The 27226-nt window shown below is 43.1% G+C and overlaps 1 protein-coding gene across 18 annotated transcripts in view; it reads right to left on the bottom strand.

Annotated features, from left to right (window-relative positions):
- The window catches only part of CELF2 (CUGBP Elav-like family member 2), a 558220-nt gene that overhangs the window by 146036 nt on the left and 384958 nt on the right, over window positions 1–27226 (bottom strand). For all 18 annotated transcript variants that reach the window (XM_017886678.1, XM_017886680.1, XM_017886681.1 and 15 more), the window contains one exon: window positions 26958–27154. In XM_017886678.1, coding sequence (XP_017742167.1) covers window positions 26958–27154 — 197 coding nt within the window. The remainder of the gene's footprint in view (window positions 1–26957; window positions 27155–27226) is intronic.

The raw sequence follows: 27226 nt of genomic DNA, 5'->3' as shown, positions 1-27226 counted from the left end.
TATTTCTGTGTTTCAGTTCCTCTAGGTGATTCTAATGCATGCAAGGGGTTAAAACCACAGCATTCCATTTGAGTCCCATGTGAACTCAGTGAAAAGAGCTCTGTGAGGGTGGGCAACTCACCCAGGTCACACAGGAGATGAATACTGTCCAGATCGGATCTCCACATCCCTGACTGCTTTCCAAAATAGCAAGGCTGACTTGTTACTGTCATGAGGCTGCCATGGGGACAGCTGTTATGGGGAGGTGAAGGAGCAGGGTGTCTGACTTCCAAGAAAATCCAGCTCTTGCACAACCAAGTCCTTCCATGTGAGCAGCTGACGCTGTGGTCTCCCCTCCATTGGTCGGTCCAGGGTGGCAGGGCTGGGCAGCACTGTGGTGGCACATGGTGCCATACTCAGCATGGGAAAAACGGCTTCCTGGAAGTCAAAACAGCTGGTGCCCTTGAATGACACTAGAATAAAGCAGGCCATGCCTTTGGTCCCTCCAACTAACCACAGCGCTGCCTCCCTCCAGCCTTGCTGGGATCAAGGGGATGCTCCCTTGGGAGGTTGAGCTTCCTCTGCGCCTCTTGAAGTATTTTGGGGCTGTGCTGGAAGATCCCCATCTTAACCATGACCGAACGCAAGCACCCTCCTCAGTAGGCATGAATCTGACAAGATCCCAGCCTGCGGGGCTGTACAGCCAAGCAGGTGGGACAGCTGGCTCCTTAAACCTGATGAGCGTGCTCAGGAAGGGGCTGAATATGGAGAAGAGCAGGTGATACTCCCTCAATACTAACTGGCTATTCTGGGAAAACAGTAATAACCCATAAAATGACACTGACTTGTCAGGAAAATTCCCTGGGTTGTCAGGTTCCTAAGAAGTAGACTCAATACAGGGCAGGGGCCTCTGCATGGGAGGGCAGGGAGGGTAGAGAACAGGCTTGGGATAAACAGCATGAGTGTGCACACGGCCCCTCCCTCCTCCTTCACTGGGTATCCGTTTCTCCACAGACTTTGGATCATCGCTTTGTTCAGAAATCTAAACACCAATGAGATAAGCATTACATAACTATTTTTCACTATGAAGAAGTTCAGTCTGCCAACTGGGATCAAGCCTCATCTTCTGCAGGGAGGAGGCCAGGGTGTGTAACATCCTGGGAGGCCATAGTTAAATGAAACCCAAGGGCAGGCCAAGGGGCGCCCCAGGCTCCCACTTCCCCTGCTACTCAGTGACTTCAGATTTCAAGGTGGTATCCCTGTTGTATGCCCCCTTGATGGGTCACTTTCCTGAGACCACAGGCTTGGTAGCTGACGCCCCACAGCAAGTCCTGGTCCAGAAGTCTCCTCCCCACTACAACACCAGGAGACACCTCTCTGTTTCATTGCCTGGGGTACCTCCCACATGATAGAGGAAGGGTACACGTGTGATGGAGCCCCTTTAAACACCAGGACAGAGGCATCAGCTTCAACTGGCTGAGACAAACAGAGCGCTGCCCCTTCCCACGCTCCCACTCCTGCCCCTTTACTCTTCAAGTCCCATAGCTGGAGAGAACCATTTAAGTAGAAAGTCTCTCTCTAAAGCTGAAAAGGGACAGAACTAGATGAATGTCTATGAGTGTCCATTGTTACAGGCACTGAGCCAGGTGCCTTTCAATACATCAGGCCCTATTTACAGATGAGAAAACAGATTCAGAGAGGACCAGCAGCTTGCCCAAACTCAGGGAACTGGAATTTAAACCCCAATTTACTTCTAAGTTTTCTGTACACATGGCCAGGACGTCCATGGAGGCCAGCAGCATTAAATACCTCGATGCTACTGTGCAACTGTAAATCACTGTCCATCTCCAGAACTTTCACATCTCCCCAAACTAAACCTCCATCCCCCTTAAACTCTTACTCCCTATTCCCTCCCGCTCCAGCCCCTGGCAACCACCAACCTATTTTCTGTCTTTTTGAATTTGACTGCTCCAGGTACCTCATAAGTGGAATCATTTCAATACATTTTTTTTTTTTTAAAGAAAAGAGATACAAAACCCAGCGATTGAGAGTCAGAATTTAGTTTAGAGCTTTCTCCTTTTTTGTATGCTTTCAGTATTTCAGGGAGATTTTCGAGGACAGAAGCTCTCCTTAGCACTTTCAGGGTATAGCCTACTTTGTGAAATTTTTTTTTAAAAGAACAATTCCTTTGAGAATCCTTCCTACTGGGAGTTACTGCTGTGATTAAACAGCCATTTCTTGAACCAGGTACCATGCTTGGTCGTAGGAATACAAAGAGAGCCAAATGAAAATCTCTACCTTTAGTGTTCATTTTTTTCAAAGAGAAAAGGGCAGTTCTTGTTTGCAAACTGAGACACAGAGAAGAAAGAGGAGATAAATCTAGCTAAGTAGAGAGTAGTACTGAAACATCCTGCAAACAATTTAATTTCCCCATTGCTTTTAGTCTAAGATATTCTTTATCATTGGGCCCAAATTTCATCAATACCTAATTTGGTGTGCATTCCCAAGATTGCCAGTAAATGCGTACTGAATGGGCATGTATGGATTGCCTGCTGTGTACACACTGTAAATTTCTAAGAGCATGTAAATGAGACATGAATCCCATCCTCAAGGGATTTATAAGTGGTTGGAGGAGATAAGACACGTGCATAAATAAGTTAATATAAGGTAGAAAGTGAAGGCTTGAATCAAAGAGGTGCACATAAATCTTTACAGGAGTTTGCAGAAAGAAGATAATTTCCCACTTGCACATGTGTTAAAAATGTGCAGGAAATGGAGAACCTGAAGAAAGACAAGCTGTCGACAAAAAGAGATGGAAGTACAGAAATTCCAGTTAACAAATCTATAGGAACAGAAATGAAGGTTATGAAGGGAATGAGAGGAGAACGAACAGGATGGTTTACGGAAGACCCGGAAAGCAAGGCCAAGGAATCTGGGCTGTATTTCCGAATCAACATGTGCCACTAAAGGTTTGCATACCATCACTGGTGCTGGAATTCCTCTGGATAAATAGAAGGCACTGTGAGAAAAGAACCAGGGACAGGAAATACAATTAAGAGTTGCAGACTTCTGCCTCTGGCCTAGATGGACAGCCCTCCTGCCTGAAAATAGCTCATGGCCTGAAAGAGTTTTCAGGCCACAGCACAGGGTGCTGGATGCCAGGCAGGGCCCAGTATACTCCCCGAGCTGAGAGAGCGGGGTCCATTAGAATTCACTGGAAAGAGTAGCAAAGAGGGAGGAGCTACAAAGAGAGAACCCCAGGGATCTGCAGAGGTCCCTCTTGAGTATCCAGTGTTGATCAACGCACATGAGTGAAGAAACTACCAGACAAAGAGCCCTCCAAAAAGATGAAAGGCTTGGAATACTGCCTGTCCTTACCAGCCAGACTGAAAATACTCACAATTCATGGTCTTGGGTAGAGGACCAGGAGAGGCCTCACTTTAGAAGTAGAAAATAATCATATAGATGCTAGAATTAGCAGACAAGGACTTCAAAAAGTTATTTATCTCTGTATTTGGTGTGCTCTACAAGATAAGCAGAGACTTGGAAGATCTAAGAAAGATCCGAAACAGACTTCCAGAGATTAAAAACTACAACGTCTGACATGAAGAAAACACTGGATGGGATTAACGGAAGATTAAACAGTGAAGACAAGACGAGTGAACTGTGTTTCAAAATGGAATAGAGAAACAGAGACTTTAAAAAAGGAAGAAAAAAACACACTAGTGAGCTCTAAGGCAACTTCAAATGGCCAAATATACAAGTAATTTGAGTCTCCAAGGAGAGTAGAGAGAAAGGGGACATTAAACATATCTGACAAAAGAAATGGATGAAAGTTTTCCAAATTTGATGAAAACTTTAAGCTCACATGTTCAAAAATCTCAATGAACTCCAAGTACAAGAAATATGAAGAAAACCAAACCAAGGCACATCATAATCAAATTACTCAAACCCAATCACACAAAGAGAAAACGTTAAAAGCAGACTGAGGGAAAAAAACAGAAAGAGAAGGATGACATCAGAAACAATACAAGTGAGAAGACCATGAAGCAATGTCTTTAACATACTGAAAGAAAAGAAAAATCCTATCCACCTAGAAATCTATAGCCACTAAAAATATACTTCAGGCTGGGTGTGGTGACTGACGCCTGTAATCCCAGCACTTTGGGAGGCTGAAGCAGGTGGATCACCTGAGGTTGGGAGTTCAATACCACCCTGACTAACATGGAGAAACCCCGTCTCTATTAAAAATATAAAATTAGCTGGGTGTGGTGGCACATGCCTGTAATCCCAGCTACTCGGGAGGCTGAGGCAGAAGAATTGCTTGAACCCAGGAGGCGGAGGTTGCGGTGAGCTGAGATCCCACCATTGCATGCCAGCCTGGGCAACAAGAGCGAAACTCTGTCTCCAAATATCTAGATCTAGATACATACTTCCAAAAAGGGGCAAAATGCAAAAGGTGAAAGACACAAAAAAGGTGAAAGGATTTACCACCAGATGACTGGCTGCCCAAGAAATATTAAAAGAAGTCCTTCAGGCAGAAGGAAAATGATACCAGAAGGAAATACGGATCTATACAAAGGAACAAAGCACGGCAGTAGTAACTATGAGCATAAACAGGTGAGACAGTTTTCTTATGACTGAAATATCTACAAAAGAAATTTGGCCAATTAAACAAAATTGTAACAAGGCATTGTGGACATACTTTAACATGTAAAACAGCAACAGCATAAAGTCTGCGAAGGGAGAAATGGAAGCAGATTCTCATGCTATACAAGAAGTTGCATACTATCACTTGAATGATAAAGACTTGTAACAAATACTCTAAAACAATAAAAAAGAGCTATAACTAATAAGCCAATAAAGGAGGTAAAATGAAAAAGTAATTTAAAGTTATAAGAAGCAAAAGGGAAGAACAGATGGTGGGGGGGAGGGGGGAAACAGTGAGATTGGAGACCTAAACCAAACTTTATCAGCAATTACATTATATGTTAATTACCTAAACACTCCAAGTAAAAGGTAGAGCTCGTCTGAGTGGATTCAAAAAAATTATGATCCAACCACCTGCTGTGTACAATAAATGCACTTTATTTTTTTTATTTTTTTATTTTATTTTATTTTTTTTTTTGAGACGGAGTCTCGCTCTGTCGCCCAGGCTGAAGTGCAGTGGCCCGTTCTCAGCTCACTGCAAGCTCCGCCTCCCGGGTTTACGCCATTCTCCTGCCTCAGCCTCCCGAGTAGCTGTGACTACATTAGCTGGGACTACAGGCGTCCACCACCTCGCCCGGCTAGTTTTTTGTATTTTTGTAGTAGAGACGGGGTTTCACCGTGTTGGCCAGGATGGTCTTGATCTCCTGACCTTGTGATCCGCCCGTCTCGGCCTCCCAAAGTGCTGGGATTACAGGCTTGAGCCACTGCGCCCGGCAATAAATGCACTTTAAATAGAAAGATACATGTATATGAAGGGAGAGAATGTAAAAATATGTATTATTTAACAGGAGTCAAAGAAAGCTGAAGTGGCTATACGAATATCATAGTAATTTCAAATCAAGGGATAAACCCAGAAATAAAGGTCATTTCAAAACAACCAAGGAGTCAGTTCACAAAGAGAACAAAAAATTCTCAATATCTATTCATCAAAAACCAGAACTTCAAAATCCTTAAGGCAAAAAGATAGAACTCAAAGGAGAAATACACAAATATATAAGAGATTTCAATAACTTTTCTCAATAATTGATAGAACAAGTATTAATATACAGAAAATCCGTAAAGATACTGAAGATTTGTAGAACACTATTCAATCAAACTCAGTTTTGTAGAATACTCAGTCCAAGAACAACAGGATACCTCTTCTTCTGAGATGCACATGGACTGTTTACCAAGATAAGTCATATTATGGGGCATCAAATAAGTCTCAATGAATTTAAGAGTTCTCAAGCCATACAAGGCATATTCCTTGACCACAAGGAAATTTAACTAGAGATCAGCAACAGAAAAAATTCCCAAACCCCCTCCTCAAATACAGGTTGAGAGCCTTTACTCAAAATGCTTGGGCCCATAAATGTTTTGGATTTTGCTTTCAGATTTTGAATATTTGCATTATATTTACTGGTTGAGCATCCCCAAACTGATCCAAAATGCTCTAATGAACATTTCCTTTGAACATCATATCAGTACTGAAAAAATTTCAGGTTTTAGAGCATTTCAAAGTTTGGATTTTTGGATTAGGGATGCTCAATCTGTATTTGGAAATTAAATGACATATTCTGAATAACCCATGGGTCAAAGAAGAAATCAAAAGAGAAATTAGAAAGTATTTTCAACTGAATGAAAATGAAACCACAGCATATCAGAATTTGTGGCTATAGGTAAAATGGTACTTAGGAGGAATTATATACCATTAAATACTTTCATTTGGAAACAAAAAAAGATTTCAAATCAGTAACCTCAGCTTTCAGCTTAAAATTAGAAAATAAAAGCAAGTTAGACCCCAAATAAGCAAAAGAATGGAAACAATAAAAATTAAAGTGAAAGCCAAAGAGATAGAGGAAAAAAAAAAAAAAAAAAAAGGAAAGCAACAAAACCAAAGTGTAGTTCTTTAGCAGACAAATAAAACTGAGAACTTTGAGACAAAGGAAAAAGGGAGGCAGGCACAAATTAACAGTATCAGGAGTATCAGGAGAGATGACAAGTAGAACTGTCTTTATGTGTAGATTTTGCAGACATTAAAAGGATATTAAGGGATTACACACAGTTTTATGACAATAAATTTGACAACTTAGGGTAAATGGACATATGATTTGAAAGGAGAAACGCACTCAAGGAAAGAGAGAACTTAAATATTCCTATAGATACTAAAGAAATTCAATTTGTAGTTAAAAAACCTTCTTACATAGGTAACTTGAAGCCTGGATGGCTTATTATGTGACGAATTCTACCATACGACTAAGGAAATAATACTTTATACACAGTTTTCCAGGAAACTGAAGAGGAGAGAACACTTTCCAATTCATTCCCTGAGATCAGGATTGCCTTTATACCAAAACCAGCCAAAGAAGTTATAAACGAACTACAGAAAAATATTGTTCCTGAACATAGATGTAAAAATTCTAAACAAAATTTCAGCAAACAGAATCCAACAAAATCATCATGACCAGCCAGGCGTGGCGGCTCATGCTTGTAATCCCAGTACTTTGGGAGGCCGAGGTGGGCAGATCACCTGAGGTCAGGAGTTTGACACCAGCTTGACCAACATGGAGAAACCCCATCTCCACTAAAAATACAAAATCAGCCAGGTATGGTGGCCCATGGCTATAATCCCAGCTACTCCAGAGGCTGAGAAGGAGACTCGTTTGAACCCGGGAGGCGGAGGTTGTGGGGAGCCGAGATTGTGCCATTGAACTCCAGCCTGGGCAACAAGAATGAAACTCCATCTCAGGGAGGGGCGGGGGTGGGGGAAGGGAATCATCATGACCAAGTAGGACTTATCCCAGCAATTCAAGGTTGGCTCAATATCCAAATCAGTCAATACAGCTGGGTGTGGTGAAGTGCACCTGTAATCCCAGCACTTTGGGAGGCTAAGACAAGAGGATCACTTGAGCCCAGGAGTTCGAGGCTGCAGTGAGCTGTGACTACGTCACTTCACACTAGCATGGGCAACAGAGCGAGACCCTGTCTGAAAAAAAAAAAAAAGTGATTTACCATATTTACAAACAGACAAAAAAACCTGTATGATCATCTCAATAGACTCAGAAAAAAACATAAAAAAAAAATCTAGTATCCATTCCTGATGACAACTCTCAGCAAAATAGGAAGACAAGGCAATGTCCTTGATAAAGGGCATCTGTGAAAAACCTATACATTACATCATACTTTTCAGCGTAAAAAACAGTCTTCCCCTAACATCAAGAACATGATAATAATGTCTGCTCTCACTATTTCTATTCACTTCCATACTGGAAGTTTTGGCCAGTGCAAGCAGGCAAGAAAAGACAATACCTAGATGGGAAAAGAAGTGGAACTGTCTTTATGTGCAAATGACATGACCATCCACATAGACAATCTAACAGACTGTTTACAAAAGCTACTAGAATGAGTTCAGCAAGGTTGTAGGATACATAATCAATACACAAAAATCAATTGTATTTCTATATGCTAGCAACAAACAATTGGAAATAGGAAATAGAATAAAATTATTTAGAAGACCATGGAAAATACAAAACACCTAGGGATAAATCTGATAAGGGATATGGAAAGTCCTGTTCATGGCAAACCACAAAACATTTGTGAGAGAAATCAAAGAAGACCTAAATAAGTGGAGAAATACAACACTTCAAGGTTTTGAAGCCTCAATATTGCTAAGACGACAAATTTCTCCAAATTGATGAACAGATCCAATGCATTTCCTATAAAAACTGTAGTAGGCTTTTATTGTAAAAACTGTCCAACTGATCCTAAAATTAATGGGGAGCTACAAAGACTCCAGAATAGCCAAAACAACTTTGAAAATGAGGAACAAAGTTGGAAGACTAACAGTATCTGACTTCAAGACTTGTGATAAAGTTGCAGTAACTAATGCCATGTAATACTGATGCAAAGACAGACAAATAAGATCACTGGAGCAGGTCAGACTGTCTAAATAAACTGACACATGTACAGACAACTGATTTTTGACACATTTGGTACAAAAGCAATCAGTGGAGAAAGGACAAATGGTGCTGGAACAATTGAATATCCACATGCAAAAAGATGAACTTCAATAAATAACTCATGCTGAATATAAAAATTAACTCAAAATAGATCAAAGACTAAAATGTAAAGCCGAAAACTATAACACTTCCAGAAGAAAATATAGAAAAAAACTTTATGACTTTGGGTTAGGTTTTCTTTGATATAAAACCAAAAGCACAATCAGTAAAAGAAGGAATTTATAAATAAGGCTTCATCAAAATTAGAAACTGCTTTTTAAAACATATGAGGAGATAACAAGAAGCAAACTAGCAGTAAATATTTGCAAAACGTGTATCTAGGGAAGTATTTTGATAAAGAGCATATCCAGAAGTCTCAATACTCAACAATAAGGCAATAACCCAAGTAAAAAATGAGCAAAAGATCTGAACTGAAGATAGATATACACGAATCAAACATATCAAAAGATGCTTAGCATCGTTAGCCATCAGGCAAAGTAAAATTAAGACCATAATGACATACCACTACACACAGATTAGAGGGGGTAAAATTAGGAATACTGATTACACCAAGTGTTGGCGGGAATGTGGAGGGAATGAAACTCTCAGATATTGCTGGTAGGACAGTAAAATGGTACAATCCCTTTAGAAAACAGGCAACTTCTTAAGAAGTTCAGTATAAACCTACTCTATGATACAGCCATTCCACTCTTAAGGTGTCTAGCTGAGCAACAAAAGCACGTGACTTCACAAATACTTGTACGTGAATGTTCCCAGCAGTTTTTTGTTTAAAATATTCAGAAATTGACAATAACCCAAATGCTCATCAAGAGGAGAGGTGATGAGCTGAGCTACCTCCATTCTATGGAATGCTACTCAGCAATCAAAAGGAATCAACGAATGACATGGATGAATCAGGTTAAGCAAAGGAAGCCAGATCCAAGAAAGCACATGTTGCATGGCTGCAGTTATGTAACATTCTAGGAAATGGAAACCACATACAACAGAAAGTAGGTCAGTAATTGAGGCATGGGGCAGCCAGGACCGAAGGGATTGCCAAGGCGCGGAGGAAGCTTTCAGGGGTGATAGATGTGTTTGTTATTTTGATCGTGGTGATGGTTTCACAGGTGTATACATATGCTAAGATGTATCGAATTGTATACTTTTAAGTACTGTGAAGTATACCGCATATCAATTATGTCTCCACAGAGCTGTTAAAAAAACCCTTTGATATTCGAAGTGGCACCAATGGTGACGACAATAGCAAATGGACAAAACAGTGGTATTAAAAAAACTCAAGTTCACAAGATTTGGATGTGAAAGAAAGGAAAGGCAGCAGTCAAGGACAATGCCGAGATTTTGAGACTGGGCAACAATAAGGAACACTGTTCTGTTAACACAATAGGGCCAACCAAAGAGCAGATAATGCGTTTGGTTTTGGACAAGCTGTATGCTGGCAGAATGTCTAATTAAAAGGGGCAACTTAAAACGGGGGGTGGTACGGGAGAGGTGAGAAACACTGGCCTTTGGAACCTCCACTCTAATTTTCTCTTCATACCTCTTCCTCATTATCCTCGACTCGAATTCTTCTCTGATCCCTAAAAATAAATTTTCCTCCATGTTATAATCCAAGTCCTCAAAGGAAGAAAATCCAAGTCTGGAAGAGTTCCATTCACCTACACACGACCTTCAGGGAAGCTCTAGGATCACAACTAGGGGCAAAGTATGTTATTGTCTTAGAGTTCCAAACACGCACTTGGCTAAGTGGAGTTTTCGTAGCCTCATAAAAGGGTTGTATGTCTTGGCACTAAGTGAATAAAGTGATGGATGAAAACTCAAAGGAAAAGGGCAGTGTGCACTACGGGATCTAGGAAAGTAGAGAGGGACAGGACCTATGAAGTCATTTCTGTTTGCTGCCCCGCTCCCCAGTTACATCAGTTCCTGCCAGAATGGAATTGTTCCTGCGAACTGCAGTGTGGTTCTTCACAGTGGAGCCAAAGGAAACATCTGTAAGTCTGGCGGGGTTTCAGGTGAGCACGCTGCTCAGAGGGCTCGGAGCCCTTGCTGGCAAGAGACTCCAATGACAGAGTGAACTGTTTTTCTCCTTCCTTATTTTATTTTAAATGTCAAAGCTTTTCACACTACAGTGACACCCTAAAATGATTCTCTTACTTCCATTGCTTCAGCTGAAACAATATTTTTTCATGCTCCATGGAGTGCCCACCAGCTGATTCAAAACCAGGAATGCAACGGGGTGTTCTATGTCAACGTGCCATGAAAAGGAAAAGAAGAACAAGGCAGGATACAGGCCGGTGGGAAAATAATGTCCCTTTCTCTCGAATGCTATGCATTCTCTCCATCAGCAAATGTTCTTCACTGTTTTAAGGCACCGTAATAAGTTTGATGAGGTCCTATAATGTATACCAATGGACTAAAATAGCCCCAGTGCAAGAAGCTTAGAGCTCGAGATGACAAATGCGTATGCAACTGCAGAATGGCACAAAGTACTGTCCACAGTGACGGGGGTACACAGTGTCACCGGAATTTCAGCAGAGCGGGCCATGACTCTGCTGGGGTGTCCAGGAGGAAGAGCCATTATGGATGCAAAGGCACATGCACCGGATGCTGAAAGACCAGAATGGAAACCACCAGAACCAGGAAGAAGAAATGACACCTCTAGGGAGAGGAAATGGCAAGACTCAGGCATGGGAGCAAGAAATCCAAGGAGCGTTGAAGGAATAATTCAATGCACTTCAACATAAAAAATAAGCACCCATTGGTTACCGCACACTGTGCTAACTGGTACGAATACAGAGACATCAATGACAACTGACAGGTGAGAAGAGTATTCATTTTGAAATGAGAGAGGTAACGTCAGTGTGACAATCACAGCAAGCAGAGAGATGTGCCCAGCTCCATACTACAGAAACCCTGGAACCAGAACAAGGACAATGTCATGACTACAAGTGGGGATGCTACCAACAAAATATTTAGGTTTAGGGGTACAATGGCTCACCCCTGTAATCCCAGCACTCTGGGAGGCCAAGGTGGGCTGATCACTTGAGGTCAGGAGTTCAAGACCAGCCAGGCCAACATGGTGAAACTCTGCCTCTACTAAAAACACAAAAATTAGTGGGGCGTACTGACGGCTGCCTGTAGTCCCAGTTGTTAGGGAGGCTGAGGCAGAAGAATTGCTTAAACCCCGGAAGCAGAACCTGCAGTGAGCCGAGATCATGTCATTGCACTCCAGCATGGGCAACAGAGCAAGACTTGGTCTCTAAATAAATAAATAAATAAATAAATAAATGCATCCATCCATCCGTCCGTCCCATGTCTGCCACACACTTAGACGTGAAACTATGCTAAGTTTCAGCTTTCTTCTCTGTAAAATGGGCACCACAAGTAGTATTAATCTCACAGGATTATTGTGAGGATATATTTTAACAAGATAACGTACAGGACCTAGCCCATGGCGAATACTCCAGAGAAATACTAGTTATTACTATGATTGTCAATACTAGTGAGAGCTGCTCCTGCTTTCACTGAAAGGCTAATTTGTTCGGATGGCAGGTTATACCCAGAGCAGTCACTGGGAGATAGTGTCAGCCTGGAAGGGCCCCCTTCACACTTCTGGACTCGGGTTTCCTCATCAGGAGGAGCCTGAGTATGGTCTCGGTTTTACCAAGTCCAGACATCGTTGTCACTGCTCTGCTTCCACGACCTCAACGGTTCTGCTCAACAGCCCTGTTCATCCTGCAGATGAGGAAGCAGAGGCTCGGGGAAGTCAATTCCTAGTCTGGGTCACAGAAGCGGTGGTGGAGGAGGGATCTGGAGAGGCACCCAGTCTCCAAGGCCCTGTTTTCAATCACCACCCCACACTGCCTTTTAGGTTCACTGCCTTTCATTCCCGTTGCCGCCTTCTGGGAAGGTGGCATTTGATCTGGTAGCCAAAGGGTAGACAAAAGCTAACCAAGACATGGAGATTCACTGAAACCAGGAAACGCACAGAACCAGACATCATGGCTCAGATGGGTGGGGAGTTTTACAATTCAGAAACTCTTGCACTCTTTTTATTATGTTTCCCTCTTTGGCCCCAAGTGACCGAGGAGTACCAATAGGCTAACAGAACCTCACATTAGAAACACCTCAGCCTTATACATTTGGGTCTGCCGATAGAGAAGACTAGGGGGCTGGGAGGCCGAGTGAACATTTTTTGGTTTAGGACTATTTTGAGAACTAGAGGTGAGTGCGACTGTTACCTGACACCACATGAGCTTTGCTACTTTAAGACCTGATTTTCAGCAGGCACCTGGCAACACGCTATATGAGCTGGACAACTCTGACCCTCCTTCCCCCGTTTGTACAATGCAATTGTTCTTAACCTTGACAGGATCACAGAGCTTTCGGCAGGGAGGAAAGAAAAGAAGACGGTCACAGGCTGTCTCCCCAACACAGGCACACGCATACCCTCATGTTCCCCACTCCACTCCATCATGTCCTAATAGTCATCTTTGTATCCCTGGCACGCTGCACACTGTGTGGCACATAGGGCTCTCAACACATGTCCTAAAAATGAATAAAAGGATGTCTCTGCTCCACAGAACAGTAACTGTAAAAATGGGTGAGTTAGTGGTGAATCAGAGAGAGGTAGCATTTACTTGATTCATTCAATCTGCGGCTAATTCTCAAAGGCTATTCCATGCCAGGCACTGAGCTAGGCACACGAATTTCAGAGATACAAAAGATATATTCCTTCAGCAAGCGATATAAACTCAAAGGACTTTTGATCTTTATTTGCATAAAGATACTTAAGAAAGTGTCATAAATTCTAAAAGATTTTCAAGGTGTGCATGAAGTTTTGATTTTTTTTTTTTTAACAGAACAGTATTATGTGCCTATTTTTATTTGAATGAATGCCAGGAAAGAAAATGGGAGACTAAGTTGTCTTCTGAACTCCATATACAATATTAGGGCTTAGATTTAAGGTCATATGGAAGACACATGGCTTAGGTAACAGATGCGAAAGCATTAAAAATTACTCCAAAGGATGTGCTGGATTTCGAGACTCGATCAGCAATTTTCCCTGGAGTTATCAGCTTTGCTTAAAATATCACTTAATCTTTGTCTCAGGCTCCTTTTCTGTGAAATGGGGCAATGTTCCTGGGGGTGTGGAGGAAGTGGCCAGAGGGCAAGAGAGGATGCAGTGTGGTTTAACGGCTTCCTGACTTTAAAGTGTTCTAAAAATACAGCATTTTCATCGCAAACATGTGATGGAGTATGTGTCAGCACAGCATTCTGTGTTGCTAGGGCAGCCCAACCAATGGGTTTTCATAGACTCACGCAGCTCTGCAGCTAATGCAGGGGGAGAAAGCCACAGAGCGATAGGCCCACTCTTATCTCCTGAGCATTCTAGCCGTCTAGAAGACACGTGGCAGGCCCTCCAAAGACTGATTAGTCTAGGTTAAACAATCAAACTCTGCCATTTGACGAAGACTCTTCTTTTCGCCTCTTAAGCTGTCACACATATATTTGCCTTGGAGTTTAAGCTGTGGCATAAAAGCCTGACATGTCCCACTTAAAAAACTGTACTCCTAAGTACAGATTAGAGCACAATTAGGTAGAGAGGAAAGCCTACAATATACAATTACAAAAGTGTGTCTTTAATTTTTTCCCTTCACGTTACCTTTCCCTAAGTCTTTTTCTTCCTTCACAGAGGTTAGAGCAAAGTCTTGGCTCTCGGAAGCACTTCCTTTGCAGGGAGTGGGCCTGGTGGAAGGGCCCCGGGTTTGCCACCTCTAGAGCTGAATACACCCCGTGCTGGACTTGCAGAACAGCTAAGAGCCAGCGCCACCTGGCAGCTGTATGGTGGCCTGTGTAAAAGGGACTGGTGGTCACCATCCAGTTCCCATTAGACAGATGTCCACTTCACAAAGGGAGCATCATACTCAGCAGCCTGGTTGGCAAAGGGGAGCGAGGACTGGGCACAGAATGCGCATCTCCTCTTTGCGTCTAACCAGGTTGCCGACTCCATCATGCTGACACAGGCCAGGGCATGTGGCAGGTAGCATGGCAGCAGCTGTGACCGCAGTGTTTCGTGTGTAGGGATCTGACCCCTCTGCAAACACCTTAAACCCTCCTTTCAGATGTCGTCTCCTTTCTCCTACCAGGCAGTCATGTTGTTCGAATCTAGGCTGCGGCTTACTGAGCCTCACAAGAGCTGTCTTCTAAGGCCACCACCAGGACGTACTGGCTCCACCCAGAGAGTGACGGGCACTGCAACTGCCTACAACCCTCTCCACAGCCTCCACCACGCGGTTAGGGAGAATGCTCTGGGTAGGGCAGACAGAGAAAGGCCCTCCTCAGCTGTTTCTGAGTTCACGGCATCTTCACCCCAACTCAACAAGCGATTGTTGAATCCTAAACAGAAAGGGCAAAATGGTCCCTTATTACAAAACCTAACTTTCTACTGGACAAGCCTTGACTATCTTACAGAGGATTAAAAAACTAAGGCCCCTATTTCCTTCTTTGCTGTTGAGGTATTTCATTCTGTCTGGAAAGTGAAACCACGCTGGTCTGTTTCTCCCTACCTCATGGGAATGCGAAGGAAAAGTTCATCTCCAGCACTGCAGGGAAGTGTACAAATTAAACAATGGTTCTTCACTGATTTTTCTTAATTCATGCCATCATTTTGGTTCATATCCTCCTTTTAATAACCTAATATTCTTTTTTTTTTTTTTTTTGAATTCACACATGCAAACATAAGTCAACAAAATACAAACACCCAAGGTAAGCTAACCTGACTTGAAGGAGAATATTTAAGAAGCAGCACAGAAAGTAAAAAAATAAGGACTTTTATTTCTTTCATTATGTTGCATTAACTACATGAGAAGAAACGTACTCAGAATTGCTATTAGTTTTAGCACCTCCCTACTAAACATTCTGTGTAGGGGATGCCTTAGTAATCTGAATTTTTTAGAAAGCAGTGTTTTTTCGAGAGGAGTATTTATGAAAGCTAGTATTAACATGCTTATTTCCTTTCCTAAGTTGCGAGTCTTCTAATAACCATCTTAACAATACTTTGTCCAAATGAGCTACTCTATGTAGGCTTCTGCAACCAGGGGTGATTCCAGGTAGGGTGCAGGGGTGAGAAGGAACCAGCGTCTCATTGAAATAACCTTCCTGCCAATAGTTAGCACAGGATGCTTAGAGATCCTGCATTAAAGTGAGCAAGCTTCGTCCTCCACTGGCCACAGAACACCACTCTAATGCCAACCTACCATCTTTCAGACTGACTGTAGCTTGCAGTAAAAGAGGCTATGGAAAAGAGGATAAAGGAATGGGGATAAACACGGAAAAAATTACCCAAAAGTAATGTCTTGTTGATGGTAGTTTAATCACACTGTCAACTTTGAACAAAGCACACAGAAAGGTCTCTCTGTGGCAAAGAGAACATCTGAAAGTGTCTGCATCTGTACAGTTTTCTGGTCTATCCAGTCTATACCACCTAGCAGCCTTTATTCAATTTCCACTATATGCCAGGCACCATCCTAGGCAACTTACATTCAACATTTTATAAGCAAATGGCAAAGAAACAAATTAACTTTGGGCTATTGCAAAGTTTAAAATACATGTGAGAGTTCTACACACATACATACATGCCTCCTATGATGGTTAACACTATCGGTCACTCCCTGGTGCCAAGGGGATGTGGATCCATCAGGTAGGGGCTGGCGGCTCTTCCTCAGGACCCTACACCAAACACTATTACAAGGAAAAGGGTACGAGGACCAGCCTGATACAATGCTGTTGCCTTCATTATACTAATAAGAGACCTGCACGCTTTCTTTCCTGGCATTTAATGGAGAACCTTCAGAAAGGCTCAGCGCAACTTAAGCCTCTTCTTGTCCTAAACTCCCTATAGGGAGGGGAATCAAATGAAGAAAAAGGGGAAAAAGGGGAAAGAGGAGATTCCGGCATGTCGCTGAAAGGAAAAACGTCAGACGCGTACCATCACATGGCTTTGGTTCCTCTAATGTTCTCTCATTTCATCTTTATTGTATGAACAGCACAGGATGGTCATGCTCTCTAGCGCATTCTCTGCTAAACAAAAAACACACGCGCGTGTGTGCAACAGACATGGCTAACCTGAAGCCGGTTTTACATTTCAAGGTAATTGTGGCTCTCCTCTCTTTACTACAGACAATTCTTTCTCTCCTTCTGGGGCAAAGAACATGGTCTGCTCATCTTCATGTTCTCAGCACTAAGAATGATGCCTCGCACACCGTAGGCACCCAGAAGCGTCTACTGCCCCATGACTGGTGCTTTGGTAAACACTGTGTCAGCTGCCGGCCCCACATTTTTCATCGTTTCTGTTCTATATTCAGTTCAACATTAAAAGGGACCCAGGGCTTTGAAGGCTACCCTCACCTTAACTCACTGTTACAAGAGGGCTCTGCATTAAGCCTATGCGAGAGCTGGCCAGAGGCCCCGCCTGGGGACTGCTGAGGGAGCTGCCTCACCATCTCCTTAACTTTCGTAACGTGCTCTAAGTTCACCACCTCTTCTCTGTAAAAGTTTGGCTCAAACTCTACATGTTGCCTGCCGTTCCAACGTTTTAAACAGCAGCAGCAGTATCCCAGGGTTTAGCATTAATTGAAAGAGCTTATCTATATATAGCTTCACTCTGCACTTTAGCATCTTCAAAACTTCAATCATATTCTCTTTTTTTTTTTTTGAGAACACAATCCCTCCTTTTAATGTCTTGCTACAGCCTTTCCCCCTTTTCATTCTCATGACTCAATGCTCTCAGGTCTTTTAAGTTAACCTCCTAGACCTTTCCATGTGGGCTCACCTTCCCGGACCTTTGCGATTCATGCTGCTCTCCTTTGGAATCCCTCCATCTCCTTGATATCCTTCAACAACGTTTCTGAGTATCAGGCACAGTGGCCTAGTTAGGAGCTAAAAAGCTTTTTGTGAAAAGTGGCAGATTACCTGTTCCATAACACTTGGTGTCTGATGCATCATTGGGAACGTTTAGCATTTGAGGGGGGCAGTTCTGACCATTAGCTTGTTGAAGGCCTTGTTTCCTGTGCTCCTCCCCATCCCTGATGTTTGCGCATTTCTTTACTTGACTAGGATGCAGTTCCCATTAAACTATAGTAGTATGGGAAGCATTTTTTCACCTAAAGCTAAAAAGGCAACAAAATAGCAGCAATTCATGAACTTAGTAAATGCAGACAATGCTGGAAGACTACTATGAAGAGACAGGTCTTGACCCACATGCGGGTAAAGCTGCAGAATTTGTCCTACACAAGCAATAAAGCCAACATAGCCCAACATATTTGATAATGATCAAACGCTGGCTCAGTTAAATCGTGTGGTGAGTGAATATTCTCTCGGCCCTTTGATTCTTCTCCCTAATTTCTATTTATGATCCTCCAGTAGAAACAGAGAAATTATATTCCTTTATTCTTCCAACTGATCACTGTCCACAGTGTATCTTATGGGTTTCTCCAGTGTGAATTACTATTGGAATGTGGATACCGGATTAGAAACATGTCTGTCACTTACATACAGAATGAAAAAAAAATGCTGATCCAAAAAACATGGCCTTGCAGTGTTTCCAAGGCCATGCTCACTATCTGACCCACTGGCTTTACCACTGCAGCACTCCCCTGTGTAGCTAACTAGCCCCTTTTTCCATTTACAGCAAAACTCACTTCTCTGCTTGCCATTTGTGTTTGTCTATGTGACTCAGGCTTTGAGAAACTCCTGTACAGCCTAATCCACCAGCTCACACACGCCTTTTTCTTCTTGCATTCCTTTCCCTGTAACAACAACTCATCAAGGAAAATGTAGAAATATTTGAAGACATATTCGAAGACCTTGATTCTTTAATATAGGTAAGAGGTCTAGTTCACTACAAATTTCCTTAGTGTTATACCTAATATACATCACTCAGATAACCTTATGGTTGATTGATTCCCCATGGAATCTCTCAGTATGGGTCGGAACATCTTCAATTCTCCTGTCTCAGAACCCAACACATTACCGTCATCATTTCTATTTTCAGAATATATAAACCCATGTCAATGTGTCGCTAAATCATCTTATTTTAGCCTAGTTTCCACTTTTTCCCTTTTGGTCAATTATCTTTCCATTTCTTCTTAGGTTCTGATGGTTTCAAAGATCATAATGATTATTCTGTACTTATTCATGGCTGCACACCCTCGCATGCCTGTGAGCTGTTCTTGCAAAAGGTTTGGCCCACCCAATATTAGATAATGAAGCAGGAGAATGGATGGCCTCAGAATCAGTGAAATTATGATGAGGTTAGAATCTGGGGCTGTACATCCAAGGACGAAAATTCAGTCTTTTAAGAATCTACTAACATAAGATACAAAAAGCGGTACTAATTATACTAGTAGTGTTTTACATTTCACCATGGTTGGAATTATTCAAGATAATAAACTTCTTCAAAAGGTATGTCATGATTTTTTAATTAATGCTAGAATTCTGAACATTTCTAAAATATAACTTAACTATGGTTAATTTTAAACTTTCATTAGAAGTAGAGCATGAAGGAGGCAGCAAGTAAACCCTTCAACCCGAACGCCTGATTATCTGGGGTCTCTGGAGCGAAAGCGAGGAAGGGCAGGTAGGTCATGCTAAGGCAGCTCTGAGGCAATGTGTATGTGCTTCAGAGCAACTAACAGCATCACCCTGTTGAGAGCACCTCTCCTTCTGGCCAGGAAACTGGACTTGTCCTCTCCAAAGGACTGGCTGCCTAATGTCCCATGGTATGGTAGCCAGAGCGGTACAACTGGGTGAGTGATGGTAAGGCATCTCTAGTGGGGAGCTATCTTTTTCTTGCTGGGTGCAAATAAAAAGGCAAGTGAGGCTTCTAGACAGGCAACCTAGACATGCACTCAGTGGCAAATGCAAATTGTGAGATCACCTAGACTTTACTTTTTCAATCAACCTGCAATACGTGCTGGAGGGATTCAAACAGAAGCCGCGAAACCCTGGGTTTTCTTTTCATGTCACATTTCTACCAAAGAAGTCTGTTCTCCTTTCATCCAGTGCCTGTTTTCTTTATTCTTCTGCTACTTTAATTCCAGAAAAGCAAAGCTACCGGGGAAAAGATGACTGGGGACTAGATGAAGTCTTAATGTCCCAGACAGAAGAGAAGAAAACAAAATGGTTAAAAGCAGCCATGAGCAATTTCTTTTCTTCTTTGATATTAGCTCGCTCTGTCGGTCTTTTTTGTCTCCCTCCTTCCCCTTCTTCCTCCTCTTCTCTCCAGAGATGTAAGGATCAAAATGTACCCATGAGAGGTATTATCTGCCAGGGTAGACACTGCCCTTTGATAGAAGTCACAGAAATTCAGCACTGTGACTGACGGGCACAGTCTCGGCATCACCAGAGTATGGGGCATTTAAAGGGAATCCTTCTTCCTGTAACTTAAAGGAGGCTTATTTAACCTTTGTCCCTGGCTTTATCTCAATCAGCACAATGGCTAGAGTCAGTATCAGTCAAAATATTTTAAAATTGCATTTCATAAAATGAATTGTTATATCTTTTAGTATAGATGTATGATGTAGGCAGTGAAGCCACCCTTCACAAGGATGCGATAAGGATCCTCCGCTTGCATGAATATAAAAACTCTGACTGCATTTTATGTTTGTCCCATAGGTCGGTCAGCCAACAATGAAAGGATGTCACAGTAAGTGACACAGAGCCTTCTGTTAACGTAACATTAATTCAGGATGAGATGCCCTTCCTGTGGGCCATTGAGGCAGCACCAAAACCGGGGCTGTCCCAGAAAATCTAGGGCAGTGACCCTGATTTTCGAGAAATGTAGGACAGAAATCCTATTCCCTACTTGTATGCATTAAAATGCAGTGTAGGTTCCTCTTCCTGCAGTTTGAATTCTTTCTTAATTCCTGATTTCAAGATAACATTGCTTAAATAAATGGGCTCCCAGGTCCTTCTATTACTTAAGTGAAGTTTCCGACATGTTTTTAGGAAGAAAGGAAAGGTGTGAAACATGAAAATGACCCTCCCCACTCCAGTCCTCCATAAAGCGGCCAAGGGAGTTCCCTACAAACCTTTAACATTTTAAAGAAGAAACAAATGGTTTATAAGATAATCAACCCTCTTTAGACCATGCCAGCAGCACTCACACATTTGTTATCTTAGTGAACATGTAAAGCAACTTGGGAAGTGGGTATTATTTCTACTTCATGGATAAAGAAAGCAAGGCTCATTCTCTGCACAAGGTGGCCATGATAAGTATCAGTACTAAGTCCTTTTCTCCAGGGCCTACCCTCACTCTACCATCGCACAGAAGAAACTTCTGGATTTAGGGCTGCCCTCGGCCCAATTCTGAAATAAGTAAAGTTAGTCTTTGGTGTCTTTATGCTTCTCCTGTTCCTGTTTCCTTCGTCCTGTTCATTCCCCAGCAGTCTAGTCTGATTCTCAAGAAACTTTTCCATTGTACTGAACTAGACAGAGATTGAGACAAATTAAGACTTTACTAATGACCTCCTGAAAACGGAAGTAAAGCCTTTAAGATGGAGAGAAACAACGAATCACCCTATTCTAAGATCAGTTGGGCCAGCCTCAGTGTAACCCTCACTGCAGCCTGACCAAGACGAGGCTGAAACAGCAAGAACATCATAATCCCCACAAAGGCTGCTCTTGTGAAACGTAAGGTAATAACCCTTCCCAAAGGATTCATGAATGCAATTTCTGTTCTATCCAGAAAACTCTGGCTTGCAGCACTGTTGGGCTGCAGGTGCACAGCAGTTATGCCATGACCTCCCAACACACTGCAAGAAAAAAGGAAGTTTTTTCCTTTGGTACGCAGTGATAGTCAACAAAAGCCACTTCCCTTTTCTATTTCTTTTTGAGCTGAGAAGTTGCCAGAAGATAGCCCAGTAAAATGTGATCAACAAGACATTTGGTTAGGTCTAAGGTGCTGTTCCTACCTTCTAATCTCAAATGCCAAGTGATTTAAATCTATCACTCAGTTTTCATTTCCATAAAATCAGAATGACAGTATCTAACCATTTAAGTTTAGAAAAATTTAAACAGTGTTCATTATAGAACACGCTTTCTCAGGGTGCTATGATCTCGGATTGTAACTTTGATTAACTAACACATTAAGAGAGCGATGATCCAAAGCACATAATTTATCTACTGATTCTAGGTTCCAAGTATGGTCTCGCTGGAACACAATTTCCTTATCTGCCAACTTCTCCCACTGAACCTCAACTGCCAACCCTTCAACTCCTCCTCCTCCTCCTCCTGGACCAGAAGCTATCTTTCAGCATTATCAGCTTCCCTACTTCAGACCTTCGAGAGAACATTCTAGCACATCTGCTACCCTTCCCGGCCTTCTACGATGTCTGCATTGATCAGCTCCAACTCCCGGTTCTCTATGACTGTTTCTTTCCTCACTCAGGGATAAACAGTCCCAGAACCACAACCATCAGGGACCACTCCAGATGGACATGATCTAAGTGCGACCGGCCTCTCCCTGCTCTTCAACAGTTCTACCACTCTCCACCCAATTTCCCAAAGCAGTCATTTTCAACCTTTTCCATTCCTTTTAAGTCTTTAATTCACTGAGACTTCAGAAATTTCCGATTTACTGAGAAGACTGAGGGCAGGTGCCTGTATGAAGTGTCTCCTGTTTCTGAAACTTTGTGTTGTTACTTCCTCCTGAATGCCCCTCTGTCTCAAATGAAGTATCTTTCCACCCTTTCACAGGCCTGAGGCAGAGTCATGGCTACCTCACATTTTCACAATCTCCTTTGCTGTACAACTTATCATTTGCTGAACAAACAAACTGCATGTCTAAGCTTCCTCTCCCTTCATGCCAGACTACTAGAAAGGCACATCTACACTCACAACCCACACATATATCCATGCATTTCCTTTCCCCACAACCTCTACCCTTCTTCTGAAATGCTCTCGGGTCCTCTCAGTCACGAAATCCCATGGTTTTTCTAGGGCGGCATCCTTGACTCTTCTGTGATACTGCAGGCTCAACTCAATAAAAAACTGAACGTAATGCTCCTCTCCTCCATTCCCACCACTGATTACTGTGTTCCCAATTCTCCCAGTTAAGCCAAAGCCTCCTGGTCATCACTGACCCAATTTAGTTATCAAGTCCTCTTCCTTCCACTGTCACATCTGTCCCTCCGCCTCCCCTTCCATTCCCATGACAGAAGACATCCTGACCTCAACCCAAGTCAACACACTGCACCAGCCTCTGAGCTTCTTACTGCGAAAATATTCCTAGAGTCTTGAGAGTCTAACAAGGGAATTTTAAATCCTTCAGCCTGAGAATGAAGGCCTGCTAAGAGCTGCTCTAGCCTATAGCTCTAGGCTTCGTGACCTTCCCTTCCTCTATTTCATGTCATGTATTTCCCATTTCCTCTGAACTGTGGGAGAATTCACAGTTCCCAGAACTTGCCCTGCACTTCCGCACCTGCATGCCTGAAGCAGGCCAGTCCATCCATTTGTAATGTTCATCATGACTACTTACTGAAATCCTACTACTGTTTTCAAGATTTGGTAAAGATGCCATCTTTTTCTTCTCCCATAAGCTGCGAATTATTCATTTCTTCGCTCAATTTCCATGGCTCCAGTAAGCCCATCTCTTTCTTACTCATTTACTCTTAGCTCATGTTCTTTTGTATGAGAGTTACCTGTGGATATGCCTTCTTGTCCCTGCTATGAGTTTTTTTCTTAGAGACATTGATGAAGATAACAACAACTATGATCGTCGTGACCGCCCTAACCAGCTCTTATTGTATCCTAGTTCTGTGGAGAGCACATCACCTGATCACACAGCAACATTACAAGGACTGCCTCTACTTTAAGAGGTGATTAAGTAACATGCCCAAGGCCCGTAACAAGGAAGCAGCAGAGCCAGAAATTAAATTTAGGGTTCTCCAATTTCAGAAGCCATGTTCTTAACTCTCTGTGGTATTGCTTACCATCTATAGATGAAACAGATGAACCCTGAATAAAACACACTCTTCCAAAGTCCTCAAGGGGGAGAGAGTTTACTGAGCCAGAGTCCCCAGAGTTACTTAGCCTGCTTGGTCAATACATGCCCCTATAGTGAGAATATAGGGATCTCAGGCTTGACCCCTGAAAGGATGATTTCACAAGTATGACCAAGTTTTTGTGCCTCACAACCAAACAGAAGACGAAATGGAAAGTGAGGGGGAAAATTTAATTCACCAGGATTAGGTAACAGCCTGACTGTCTCTTTGCCTGGGACCATCAACATGGGAAAGGCAATGAATCAAGGCCCCTCCAAAAGCCTTACTCACATAACCCAAACCACCTCCGGTAATTCTAGTTTTTGAGACTCTGACATCAGCTCTGTGAAAACATGATAATTGTACTCTGCTGACAAAGTCTGAATCAAAGTAAATGTGAGGTCTTACTTTACATGTAAACAGGCAAAATAATAATGGCATGCATACATATCAACATGAAGAAAGTGGGGGCTGTCGCTCTCTCTAGGTAAGCGGCTAAGGGCTGTAATCCTCCGAGAGCAATGTCATTATACAGCTCAAATCCCATCACGACAAATACCTTGACAACAGAGATGTCTGTATAACAAAAGCTCTTTCAAGCTTTGGCTGACAGCCCACATACTTTAAGCAATATTTGATGTGAGACTTGGAGTTCACAGTAATGGGAATTGACCTGTATTTCCAAAGGTAAGATTTAAATGATTTCATCTCTAACTCCTACCCCATGATATCATGAGGTGGGACTGATGTACAATCTAAACCCCTGAGTATAGAAACTAAACACAAAGACACAAATGAAATCAACTCATTCTTAAAGAATGAAATTTCTTCCTTTCACTTGGGGAACACTTAAGTAAAGGAGACTGCCCCTGACCCAGCCCTGCAACACAGCACACCAGGGCTGCTCTGCAGTGTCACCTCATGGAGACAAAAAATGGTGTAGTCCATGAAGACAGAAGGACCGTGTCCAAATCTCCACTCTGTCACTTCACAGCTGGGCAAACAGGGCTGTATTTCTTAACTTCTTATGAGCCTCAGTTTCCTCATCTGTAAAATGTGACTACCACCACCTACCTTCTGGATTTTGGTAATGACAAAATGAGAACACATGTAAAGCTCCTGACAAAGGGCCTGAGATATACGGCATGTACTCAAAAAAACTTCCCTCATCGGGCCTCCCTTCTCCTTCTGCAGGCCGTGGGCCTCTGTAAACTATTTTCATCAAATTAGTAATCAGATACAGTGAATAGAAGTCAACAAAATGTATAGTCTCAAATATAGGCTGGTAGAAACTGCTGCTCATAGGAACATCTGGGCAAGAGAGAGACAACGAGAGAATAACTAGGCCACACACAGGTACATACTTGACTGGGAAAAAGGCCTTTTTGGCTAAGGTAAGATACATGTATTCCACGGCTGAAAGTCCCGGAAGCAGGCACCGTAACGGTAAGTGAGCTCTGACACTCTGTCAAAGGTAATTTTAAAAAATGCTGATAAACCAACATTTGGAGTCGCATTTTCCTGGTCAAGGATAAATTGTGGTTATTTCTCTAAAGCACAGTTTACTACCTCTGGTCTAATTTTCCCTGGGTGACATTCTGGCTGCTGAGAGAGCCCTTATTTGGTGATTTTTAAATTTATTAATTTTTTTAGGTCTAGTCTATCGTCTTTCCTCAATAGCATACCATGGAAGTATTAAAACAAACTCTAGTCATCTCCATTTGGCAAACATGTAGGTAACCAGTATCAGAATATGTCCAATAAAGGTATTTAATATTGCTCTCATTTGTGAAGTTTAAAAATCTGCAGATTTTCAGTTATCTGATTTTTCTCTGTTTCATATAATGGGACAATCAAGTCTGTGGTGACAATATTCTATGTGCTTTTTGTAACAACCTTGCTACTATGTTTGGAAAACTAGAGTGTTACAAACACACTCTGAAGACACGCATGTCCACCTTCCTAAAAGGAGTACCGGCCAGGGGCTCCTCAGTTCCTTAAGAGGCTTCCAAAGCCCTGCCAGACCCCGGCAACAACAGGGAACAAGAGGAACAGCCCAACATTTCTCAGAGTCACAGAACGTCAGTCTTAAAGATTTCCTAGTTCCATCCTTTCACCTTGCCAGTAAGGAAAAAGCTTAGAGGAAAAAGTATGTGCCAATGTTCGTTACCCAACCAAAGTGTATATACAAGCCAAGTGATGCTTTCAGATGTCTTAGGAGAAGCAACATAGAAATAAAATAACACGCCAGACAGAAACACCAAGGCACAGAGCAGAAGAAACCGTGAGGCCCACAGAACAACAGAGGACTCCTCACCAGAGAGACTGAGGGATCGAGAACAGAGAAAGAAAAAAATTTACTAAAGCAAGAAGGTTAAAACAGCAACAGAGACCAAGTGGCAGCAGCAGAGCAGATACGTTAAATTCGGTCTGCGGAGAGCTTACAAAGTAAGACTCCAGGGCACAGGAGCACCACTCCTCACAATGGTTTCTGGGTCTTTATTTCATTAACGGCACCCACTGACCCCCATCACCGTCATCTTAAAATGGGGGCAGTTCACAACTACCAGATCCTATACCTTCATCTCAACACTGATAAGGGTGTAACCCTAAGCATTTGCGAAGGTGTCCTAACTATGTCAGGCCACTAGGGTGCTGCTCCCAGCTCCAAAAGGCAGATTTACCTCATGGTCCCCACCTGACCCCAGGAATGGGTGTCCCTCCTTCAAGGGAGCCTTTTCCCCCTCGCACCAGTGGCATCATTAACTGTTTATAAGGTACTTCGAGGTCCCCACAGGCTATGGAGAAGCGAAATGCAATTGTAATTACATGGGCAACCCTGGGAACGTAAGGGTGGGAAGAGTTAGGTCCTGACATACAAGGCTGAGAAACGCGATTCCTCGGAGAGGCAGCCACCCCGCCCAAGCAGACGCTGCGCTGCCTAGAAAGTGACCTCCCGGGAGCGATCACGCGCCTGGACCGAGCCTCTGCGCTCCCGCCCTGCCTCGGTCCCTCCCTCCCGCCTCCAACCTGTCCCAGCGGGCGGGCGGGCGGGCGGGGTGCGGGGAGGAGCCGGGAGCAGCCCCTGGAGCACAGGGACCGCCAGCACCGGCTGCTTCCAGCCCTCCTGCCCGCCCGCCCTCCCTCCAGCAGGCTGGGAGCTCGGGCTGCCCCAGCGCCCCGCGACGCCCACCTGGACGCCTGGCGACCCCCGCCCCGCGCTCTGTACCTTTACTCTGCGGAGGGTTCTGACTCCGATCCCGGAGGACGTTGATCTGGTAGACGGCTCCGTAAGGCTCAAAAAGTTCTTTCAGCTCCTTTTCCGACCACGACCGGGGGATCTGTCCGACAAACATCTTAATGGCATCTGGGTCTGGTTGGTCTGAGTGATCCAAAGCTCCGTTCATCTTGTTGGCTGGGCCGTTACTGTCAAAAACGGAACCGGGAGCTAGAGTTAGGGCGGCACGATGAGGGACAGGAAGAAAAAAATAGTGGGGG

Source organism: Rhinopithecus bieti, unplaced genomic scaffold (genome assembly GCF_001698545.2).
Source record: "Rhinopithecus bieti isolate Rb0 unplaced genomic scaffold, ASM169854v2 scaffold_13900, whole genome shotgun sequence".
Taxonomy (NCBI): Eukaryota; Metazoa; Chordata; class Mammalia; order Primates; family Cercopithecidae; genus Rhinopithecus; species Rhinopithecus bieti.
Note: the sequence above shows the minus strand (reverse complement) of the source record. Positions and strands in the feature narration are given on the sequence as shown.